The sequence below is a fragment of the Sander vitreus genome, chromosome 7 (genome assembly GCF_031162955.1).
Source record: "Sander vitreus isolate 19-12246 chromosome 7, sanVit1, whole genome shotgun sequence".
In the NCBI taxonomy this organism is placed as follows: Eukaryota; Metazoa; Chordata; class Actinopteri; order Perciformes; family Percidae; genus Sander; species Sander vitreus.
The window spans coordinates 6356283-6367578 of NC_135861.1; the positions used below are offsets into that span (position 1 = coordinate 6356283).

Sequence of the window (11296 nt, forward strand, 5' to 3'; positions counted from 1 at the left end):
CTGTGTAGGTGTGGGTGGTAACTTGGTGGCCATCCAGGCCAGTCGGATCTCTACCTACTTGCACTTCTGGAGCATCCCAGGGGTGCTGCCCTACAAGATGAGGCAGCACTGGCCCAATCCTTGCATCACCTTCTTCTCCTCAGGTAACACTGCCATGCTGAATCCTTGGCATCTAAATACACAGGCCCGAAGGCCGAGATATCTGACTCCAATTACTCTAATTCCCGCGTATTCGTTGATAGGACTTATGGATACCAAAACTCAAGGATCAACTCGATAGAGTTGATCGACTCGACGATAGATTCAGGTTAAGAAAAGTTTACTGAGTCCAGCAGTTAAGTTGCAATCACATATGTGGGTTCACAAAAGACACTAAGTGTCCCTAGCTACAGACAAAAGAGTCGGAGCTCAGATTAGCAAAGTCACTGTCCAATTGTGAGCCCCGTTCTGCAATATCCCTCAACCTTTATCCTTTTCCTTGATGGGGTGTCGTCCTCCTGTCTCTGGGCAGATTCTTCTGTTGCCACATACACACACACACTCACAGGGTTGGGTCCTCTGTCTGGTGCAAATTCCTCTTCTTGTTCTTGTAACCTTTAAACAATTCACTCTTATGCCATATAAGGTCTAAACTATTTTTATGACTTAAGCATAACATTTTGTGCATCAACAGCTCACCCGGAGTACTTTTAACCACTTCCTCAATTTGACTGCACACAGCTCTTTTGCATCTAGCACATACACACTCTTAAAAATATTCCTACAATACATAAAATATTAGGTATTTAACCAAAGTGGTTACCCAGGGTGCCTTAAAATAAGAGCGACAGTAGAACACATTTAAATTCCTAGATAGCAGGTGTTAAAAGCAACCGACAGTAAGATGTTAAAATGTAATTTCTAAAGCAAATTTACAGCCTTAAATTCATCAGGTGGCCAGAAAGACAGATAAATGTTGATCCATGTCTGGATGTGTGAATAGGTAAATAGGCAACAGTTTGCCAAAACATTAGCTTAAACAGCTATCTAAGTTCAAAATATGACAGAATTTGTGCTTTTGGCTTGTTCTGCTGCTAACCCTAACCAAAAAATAAAAGAATGCACATTTACTGTTATTAGATAGATGATTATAAGAAAGTAGTTAGTTTGGAGAACACATATACATTTTCACTATCATGGTTTAATCATGCCTTGAAGATAGCATATGAATAATAATACATGTTATGTGTATAGCGCTTTAGTAGAATATCCTGAGGATATCCTTTTAAAATAGGAGCTGGGCTGGCTCTTGACAGTGTGAAACACCTGGAAATTGAACAATCTTTGAACACCAAAACACAGCAGACAGGATTGAGGTAACAGCGAGGAATAAAACCGAGTACCCTGACTGCGAAGTGCACACTTCTCTGTCTCCCAGGAGTGAACTCCAAGTCAGCGCGGGTGCTTCTGATGCTGGTTGTCCCCGGTCACCTGGTCTTCCTCTACGCCATCTCTCTGCTGCAGGGAGATGAGGTGCCTATCAGCGTAACCTTCACAATCTGCTACCTGTGTGCTGCTCTGCTGCAGGTAAACTGACACAGTTTCTTTCTTTCTATCTTTTTTACATTGTTTTTTTTTACTGAACTATTAAGTCAGTACCATATATTGTACACTTTTTATAGATATTTATATATATTGTTTTAAATAATTAGCACAATACAGTTCAAGTTAATCGTACAAAGAAGAAAAAAAAAAAGCAAGAGAAAAAGGTGTGTGGCAAAGGAACAGTGGGGGTTGTGTTACAGTAAATGTTCCATTATTACCCCGAATCTGATCTATGTGGTCTAATAAAATCAATCCATCCTTTCCAACATTTATCAGATATGGACACAGTTTCATACACACGTTCCCTGAGTTGTCTTCACAGACCCTATTAACTACAAGAAACAGAAGAAAATATATATTTTTTATATTCCTGTCAATTAGGGATGCACCGAAATGAAAATTCTTGGCCAAAGCCGAAGCCGAATACAATGAAAAACTTGGCCGAACGTGTTTTTTTCTTTTAGTGTGTTATATATATTTTTTGTGCATGTTATAGGTTTACAAAGTGAAAAAGCCCAAAGCCCAAAGTCCACCCCAAAGGGACTTACCATCTCCAACAGAAAACACTGTTCACAAACTGCTCCAAACAGGTCTGTTGTAGTCCAGCCTTTACTTCCGTGATGAACGTGCGTCACTTTGTAACACACGTTATAATGCTCACCTAGCTGCTAGCGTGGCACGTCCTCATACTCTGCTTCTGACTGGCTAGTAGTCTTACCTAGCTACTGCGCATGTGCGGCTCCCAACAAAGATGGAACAGAAGTGAGATGTCTCACTCTGTAGCTAAAACAGAGAGCTCAACACACAGGGTGAAAAGAGGAGCTGCAGCAATGTGCAGTACAACAAAAATATGGTGTTTATTGAAAATTAAATCATGTAAACCTATTCTGGTACAACCTCAAAATACAATTATGAACCTGAAAATGAGCATAATATGAGACACTTTAAAAAGTAGCTACGGTGCATTCCTACTGTCAAAAGCAGTTATTACTAGTCACTGAATGGTTTCTAATGAACTCGTTGGCCCTACAGTTTGACATGACACTCTGATACTAACTGTGGAAACCAGTCATCAGAAAGTAAGACTTTGTACAGTCTGATAAAAAAGGGCTGCTGCCACCTGTTACCTAACTGTGAAATGAGCCATGCCAGGTGTTGGTGCTTCAGCAGCTCAGTGAGATGAAGATTTGTTCCAGGACAGAACCAAAAGTACACCGCACTCCTGCCCCGGTCGCCTTTCTGACCTCCTCAACATAACGTCATCTCTGCTGTGTACAAGTGTTTGTAAAAACCTGAGACACATTAAACATGCAGTGTTTCCCGTATTGATAGTATTATTGCAGGAAATTAGACGTTGTGTCCTTTGGTACCAAGTCAACGGCTGACTGGCAATCTCCATAATCTCATGCAGGTTCAAATAAATCTCCGATTTCATATTTGCCCGAGTCCAGAAAAGCTGAACTTCCTTCCTTCAATCGCAGCCTTTTTCAGCTCATTTTTCTTGTCCCTCTAGGTGGCCATCCTCCTTTACTTTGCCGACCTCATCATCCGTGTGATGTGGAGACGGAGCCTGGACCCTGACAACTTCTCCATCCCCTACCTGACCGCCCTGGGGGACCTGCTGGGCACCGGCTTTCTAGCCCTCTGCTTCCGCGGCGTCTCACTGTTTCAGAGCCTCGGCCTCTGAATGTTTACCCCTGAACTCTTAGCCAGCCACGGTCTCGCTGCACCATTTTTCTTTCTTTTTTTTTTACATTTACGCAGAGATGCTTTTAAATTGGACAATAAAGCATTTTCTTATGGTTATCACCGCGCCAGTTCATACCGAGGAATCTGTCTGTGTCACTAATTCAAACCTCGACAATGACGGGGAGACGGCACAGGTGACACCCACCCATTTAAACCCATACATGTGCGTGAAGGGTTTGCTGCATGAACACGTCCAGCCAATCTAATTATTTGTATTTGAGGGCAAAAGAATTTAAAGTATGTAGTGTAGTTTTAGATATCTGTCCCGTCAGTATAATGAACTTTGTTTTATCATCATTCCTCTATATGTCTTTTAGTTTTCCTGCATTAACTAAACGTGTTTGGTGGCTCTGTCCTGCCTCGTCTTTTTGGCTTCATCCGAGAAATATTTAGCAACTTCATAGCAGTGAGACTGAACAGTTGGTCTGTTTGTGGACATCTGTTTAAATGTGGATAGATCAAACAGACTGTCCGAGCTGTCCGTGATTGGATAGCCTGTACTATGCATTAATGCTAGAGGTTGATGTATGTTGCACACCAACTGGAATTTTCATGGATGTACAGTATGTCTAAATATGTTATGTGGAATGAATTTAGATGAAAGGGACTGATTTAGTTTTCACAGAATCAGGTCACATACCGTTAACACACTGGGGAATGTTTCTGTATATTGTACTTTATGAATCTTTTCTTAACATTTTCTGCAAATGTATTTTTTGAGCTATAGCGTAACAGAAGCAAACAGAATGGGGTAATTGGTATATTCATGGCCAAAGGCAAATGGCATGGCTGCACAGTGGGAACAGTATGATTAGGAGGAAGGCACTATCAGTAGGTGTGGTGGGAGTTATGCAATGGAATCACCTCTGTTCAGACAGTGTCATGATTCCAAAGCACTGTGAAGCCCTGGAAACGTGTCTACACCTCTCACTATTTGTATAGAAATCTTAGCATTAAAAAAAAATAATAAATAAAAAAAAATATGATTGTGAATTTTCACTTATTCAATGTAAAAAAAAAAAAAGACAGCAGTGAATTGATGCAGGAGACTATAAGTATTTGTTTTCACTCATCAGTTCAGGTGTATGTGTTGACATCTACTGTAAAGCTGCAGAGGATCTTGGGTATTTCCTGACTACTTGATATTAACAGCCCCTTTAATGGAAGGTCCACAAAGCCTTACTGTTCAGTATGACATTGTCAGAACTATCAAACCTCATCATTACAGCAGTGAATGCATATACATGAACACGTTACTCTCAAAGGTGTGTTCAGACAGAAAGCAAACCCGATTTTGGCCTTGTATCATTCACATGAATTTCACCGCTGGATTCTAAATTCAGAACTCACCTTTAACTCCAGATTTTGTATTATTTTACCTCCAATCTCCGTCCTTGTTCTTCTCATCTCTGTACTTTTATGAAACAAATTCATAAAGCCCTGGAATGCGCTCATATTTTTTGGTGCCGTTCATACATTTTCAACTCGCGCCAACGTGTATCTATTGACTTTGTATTCAATTGTCTAAAATTTGATTCACATTCTGTCTGAACACACAGTAACACATTCATTTAACATTTAAAGTTATTAAAAAAAAAAAGAAAAAAGCATTATTTCAGCTTACACGAACACACAAACTATTACAATTAGTTTGGATGAAAACCTTAAACTGCAAAAGCCACAGTATTTAGAGATTATAATCTGAAGTACACTGGCTATCTCTCTATCGTTGCTATGTGAGCTTAAAATAGCGTGTATAAATGCACTCATGAAGTCACGTGCAGCATTTCTGCAGTTTGCTGTTACTAGTAGTAATACCTATTTTAGAGACAAACCTCGTAAACACTGAAATCTGAGGCCTTTCTAAAAACAGCCTGTCGTTTCAGTAATTGATCTCTTACATAAGGTATTTCAGTGTTAATAGTGCTTTGCTAAAAGCTTTTATTGTGACACTGTCACAGAGTACTTTCTACACTAGAAGGTAATGAAATATAGATACGTACTATTTGAATCACAGTTTATTTCACTCAAGCTTACTGAAATATATGTGTTAACTATACTGTGAGAACTAGACCACAGCTAAGGTTGTGTTGTACCAGCACATACTGTAAGTGTGTCTTAATCAGTAGGGCTGGACGATATATCATACATCTTTATTATTATAAAATGTCACTGTTATTAATATTTATTGTGTTGTCTCACTTCTGATGTTTGTCTTAATTACAGTCTGACCAGTGAAAGATTTTAGACTTATTGGTTGGTTTAATGTCTGGTTAGCTGACATTTGGTTTCGGTGGCCAGTGTAAGCCAGATATTGTTTTTATATTTTTGATCATGACTAAATTTAGGTTGGTTATAATAACAGTCATTCAAAGGAATAGTTCAGTGTTTTGGGAAATACGTTTATTCGCTTTATTGCCAAAACTTAAATGAGAATATTGATAAAGAGCCGAAGTGAGAGGTTGGTATCAATCTTCTTATCTAATTCTTGGCAAGAACATTTCCCAAAAATGTTGGAACTATTTCCCTAAAAACTGTGGTTTATCGTCCAGCCCTATTAAGTATTTAAAAGATTTTAATAGTAGTCTAAGGTTGCCTTGAAAACAAAGTTAATGTCAACTGTCTTGTGTAAAATCTCCTCACCCCTCACCATGTCGGCCAAACAATTGTAGCTTTATTTAAATGTTGCAACAGTCTTTACTCTTTTGCTGTCTATTGGCACGACTTTGTACTGTACTTCAATGTTGACACTGCCACATTATGACTTTAGGGGCTTTTAAAATGCCTTCATTTTCTAATCCTGTTGTGTTCACTGTCACCTGAGCTTCCATGTATGCTATGTCTTATGTGTGCATTAAGATGGTGTGGAAGTGTGGATTCAAAAATGTGACAAATGCTTGGTGAGCGTTTATGTGATTTTGTGGCTATGAACAGTTATATTTTAATAAAAACCAACAGTGTAATAATGTATGTGTGACGTTGGCACCATCACCTACTGTAAATGAACCAAAAAAAATGATGATTTCTTACTTCGGTGCCATCAGGTGGAAGCATCAATAATGACACCAGCTAGGTTTCCTTCCAAATTTAGCACAAGTTTTTAACCAAAATTTTGGTAAATGTGTGAAGAAATTTGCCTGGAAATCCAGACCCAAATCCAAAAGATTAAGGGTCTGGCTATGAGAAATTACAATAACTGCACGCAATTGGATAACACTACGACCAATGTTTACTGACTGATTCCGGACTTCGACGTTGCAGCGCTGTCGTCATCTGTTTAGCTCGCCTCTGGCAATTGGTGCAGCTCGGCTCCAAGGGCATGAGTAATGAGCGTCATTACTCAATGCCAGAGTGACTCGCTGAGCAAATTCAAATTGTGCTCTCGCGAGAACTCTGGATTTCCAGGGTATGAAGAAATGCTAACTTAAACACATTTAATTTACTATACTACTAAACCATACTATAACATAGTATAGTATGTCATTAAAAATGTCATAGTATAGCATGTCATATAAAAGTCATACGTCATTAAACAATATGTCATAGTATAGTACGTCATCAAAAATGCCATTGTATAGTATACCATCAAAAATGTCTTGGTATAGTATGTCATAAAAATGTCATAGTATAGTATGTCATAAAAATGTCATAGTATAGTATGTCATAAAAGTGTCATAGTATAATATGAAGACAAAAAATGTTTTATTATAGTATGACATAAAAAAGTCATTGTATAGTATGTCATGGAAAGTTATAGTATAGTATGTCATCAAAAATATCATTGTAAAGTATGCCACAACAATGTCCTAGTATAGTATGAAGACATAAAAAGTCATAGTATAGTAAAGTATGTCATACAAAATGTCATAGTATAGTATGTCATAAAAGTCATAGGATAGCATGTTATAAAAAAGTCATAGTATAGTATGTCAGTCAAAAAAGTCATAGTATAGTATGTCGAAAAAGTCATAAAAAAGTCACAGTATAGTCTGTTAAAAAAGTCATGGTATAGTATGTCGAAAAAAAGTCATGAAAAGTGCAAACCCACACCAGAAATTCAACCTAGGTCAGAATCTGCAGAGCCTACTTGCCTGTTGGAGTGCAAACACCATGCCACTGTGACACCAAAGAAACTTTGTTGAAAACAGTGATAGCATGGTATGTCGGAAAAAGTGAAGAAAAAGTCATGGTAAAGTATGTCGAAAAAAAAGTCATAGTATAGTATGTCATAAAAAAGTCATGGTATAGTTTCTTGAAAAAAGTCATAGTATAGTATGTCGAAAAAAGTGATAAAAAAAAGTCATAGTATAGTATGTCGAAAAAAGTGATAAAAAAAAGTCATAGTATAGTATGTTGAAAAAAGTCATAGTATAGCATGTTGAAAAAAGTGATATAAAAAAGTCATAGTATAGTATGTCGAAAAAAGTCATAGTATAGTATGTTTAAAAAAGTCATAAAAAGTCATAGCATAGTATATCGAAAAAAGTCATAGTATAGCATGTCGAAAAAAGTGATATAAAAAAGTCATAGTATAGTATGTTGAAAAAAGTGATAAAAAAAAGTTATAGTATAGTATGTCGAAAACAGTTATAGTATAGTATGTCGAAAGAAATTATTAAAAAAAGTCATAGTATAGTATGTCGAAAAAAGTGATAAAAAAAAGTCATAGTATAGTATGTTGAAAAAAGTGATAAAAAAGTCATAGTATAGTATGTTGAAAAAAGTGATAAAATCGCAGTGATAAACAGTAAAAAAGTCATGGTATAGTATTTTGAAAAAGTGATAAAAAAGTCATGGTATAGTCTGTTAAAAAATTTATGGTATAGTATGTCGAAAAAAAGTCATGAAAAGTGCCAACCCACACCAGAAATTCAACCTAGGTCAGAGTCTGCAGTGCCTACTTGCCTGTTGGAGTGCAAACACCATGCCACTGTGACACCAAAGAAACTTTGTTGAAAACAGTGATAGCATGGTATGTCGGAAAAAGTGAAGAAAAAGTCATGGTAAAGTATGTCAAAAAAAGTCACGGTATAGTTTCTTGAGAAAAGTCATAGTATAGTATGTTGAAAAAAGTGATAAAAAAAAGTCATAGTATAGTATGTCGAAAAAGTCAAAAAGTCATGGTATAGTATGTCGAAAAAAGTCATAGTATAGTATGTTGAAAAAAGTGATAAAAAAAAGTTATAGTATAGTATGTCGAAAAAAAGTGATGAATAAAGTTATAGTATAGTATGTCGAAAGAAATTATTAAAAAAAAGTCATAGTATAGCATGTTTAAAAAAGTCATAGCATAGTATATCGAATAAAGTCATAGTATAGTATGTCTAAAAAAGTCATAAAAAGTCATAGTATAGTATGTCGAAAAAAGTGATAAAAAAAAGTCATAGTATAGTATGTTGAAAAAAGTCATAGTATAGTATGTTGAAAAAAGTGATTAAAAAAAAGTCATAGTATAGTATGTCGAAAAAAGTCATAGTATAGTATGTCGAAAAAAGTGATAAAAAAAAGTCATAGTATAGTATGTCGAAAAAAGTCATAAAAAAGTCATAGTATAGTCGATAAAAAGTGATAAAGTCATGGTATAGTATGTCGAAAAAGTCATAAAAAAGTCACAGTATAGTCTGTTAAAAAAGTCATGGTATAGTATGTCGAAAAAAAGTCATGAAAAGTGCCAACCCACACCAGAAATTCAACCTAGGTGAGAGTCTACAGTGCGTACTTGCCTGTTGGAGTGCAAACACCATGCCACTGTGACACCAAAGAAACTTTGTTGAAAACAGTGATAGCATAGTATGTCGAAAAAAGTGAAGAAAAAGTCATAGTATAGTATGTTGAGAAAAGTCATAGTATAGTATGTCGAAAAAAGTCATGGTATAGTTTCTTGAAAAAAGTCTTAGTATAGTATGTTGAAAAAAGTGATAAAAAAAAGTCATAGTATAGTATGTTGAAAAAAGTGATAAAAAAAAGTCATAGTATAGTATGTTGAAAAAAGTGATAAAAAAAAGTCATAGTATAGTATGTCGAAAACAGTTATAGTATAGTATGTCGAAAGAAATTATTAAAAAAGTCATAGTATAGTATGTTTAAAAAAGTCATAAAAAGTCATAGCATATTATATCGAAAAAAGTCATAGTATAGTATGTCGAAAAAAGTGATAAAAAAAGTCATAGTATAGTATGTCGAAAAAAGTGATAAAAAAGTCATAGTATAGTATGTTGAAAAAAGTGATAAAAAAAAGTCATAGTATAGTATGTCGAAAAAAGTGATAAAAAAAAGTCATAGTATAGTATGTCGAAAAAAGTGATAAAAAAAAAGTCATAGTATAGTATGTTGAAAAAAGTCATAAAGTCATGGTATAGTATGTCGAAAAAGTCGTACAAAAGTCACAGTATAGTCTCTTAAAAAAGTCATGGTATAGTATGTCGAAAAAAAGTCATGAAAAGTGCCAACCCACACCAGAAATTCAACCTAGGTCAGAGTCTGCAGTGCCTACTTGCCTGTTGGAGTGCAAACACCATGCCACTGTGATACCAAAGAAACTTTGTTGAAAACAGTGATAGCATGGTATGTCGGTAAAAAGCAAAGAAAAAGTCATGGTAAAGTATGTCGAAAAAAGTCAGAAAAAAGTCATAGTATAGTATGTTGAGAAAAGCCATAGTATAGTATGTCGAAAAAAGTCATGGTATAGTTTCTTGAAAAAAGTCATAGTATAGTATGTTGAAAAAAGTGAAGAAAAAGTCATGGTAAAGTATGTCGAAAAAAGTCATGGTATAGTTTCTTGAAAAAGTCACAAAAAAGTCATGGTATAGTCTGTTAAAAAAGTCATGGTATAGTATGTCGAAAAAAAGTCATGAAAAGTGCCAACCCACACCAGGAATTCAACCTAGGTCAGAGTCTGCAGTGCCTACTTGCCTGTTGGAGAGCAAACACCATGCCACTGCGACACCAAAGAAACTTTGTTGAAAACAGTGATAGCATGGTATGTCGGAAAAAAAGTGTATTAAAAAAGTCATAGTATAGTATGTCGAAAAAAGTGATAAAAAAGTCATAGTATAGTATGTTGAAAAAAGTGATAAAAAAAAGTCATAGTATAGTATGTAGAAAAAAGTGATGAAAAAAAGTGATTATATAGTATGTCGAAAAAAGTGATAAAGTCATGGTATAGTATGTCGAAAAAGTCATAAAAAGTCACAGTATATTCTGTTAAAAAAGTCATGGTATAGTATGTCGAAAAAAAGTCATGAAAAGTGCCAACCCACACCAGGAATTCAACCTAGGTCAGAGTCTGCAGTGCCTACTTGCCTGTTGGAGTGCAAACACCATGCCACTGTGACACCAAAGAAACTTTGTTGAAAACAGTGATAGAATGGTATGTCGGAAAAAGTGAAGAAAAATTCATGGTAAAGTATGTCGAAAAAAGTCAGAAAAAAGTCATGGTATAGTATGTTGAGAAAAGTCATAGTATAGTATGTCGAAAAAAAAGTCATAAAAGAAAAAGTCATAGTATAGTATGTGAAAAAAAGTCATGGTATAGTATGTTGAAAAAAGTCATAAAAAAAGTCACAGTATAGTCTGTTAAAAAAGTCATGGTATAGTATGTCGAAAAAAAGTCATGAAAAGTGCCAACCCACACCTGGAATTCAATCTAGGTCAGAGTCTGCAGTGCCTACTTGCCTGTTGGAGTGCAACACCATGCCACTGTGATACCAAAGAAACTTTGTTGAAAACAGCGATAGCATGGTATGTCGAAAAAGTGAAGAAAAAGTCATGGTAAAGTATGTCGAAAAAAGTCATGGTATAGTATGTCTTGAAAAAAAGTCATGGTATAGTATGTTGAAAAAAGTCAGAAAAAAGTCATAGTATAGTATGTTGAAAAAAGTGATTAAAAAAAGTCATAGTATAGTATGTTGAAAAAAGTGATAAAAAAAGTCATAGTATAGAATGTCGAAAACACTTATAGTAT

At 35.6% G+C, this 11296-nt stretch overlaps 1 protein-coding gene across 2 annotated transcripts in view; it reads left to right on the top strand.

Moving 5' to 3' along the window:
• The window catches only part of LOC144520562 (solute carrier family 41 member 1-like), a 34597-nt gene extending 28284 nt beyond the window's left edge, over positions 1 to 6313 (top strand). For both annotated transcript variants that reach the window (XM_078254345.1, XM_078254346.1), the window contains exons 9-11: positions 9 to 143; positions 1418 to 1566; positions 3098 to 6313. In XM_078254345.1, coding sequence (XP_078110471.1) covers positions 9 to 143; positions 1418 to 1566; positions 3098 to 3271 — 458 coding nt within the window. In that variant the 3' untranslated portion in view covers positions 3272 to 6313. The remainder of the gene's footprint in view (positions 1 to 8; positions 144 to 1417; positions 1567 to 3097) is intronic.
• The last annotated feature ends 4983 nt before the right edge of the window (positions 6314 to 11296 follow it).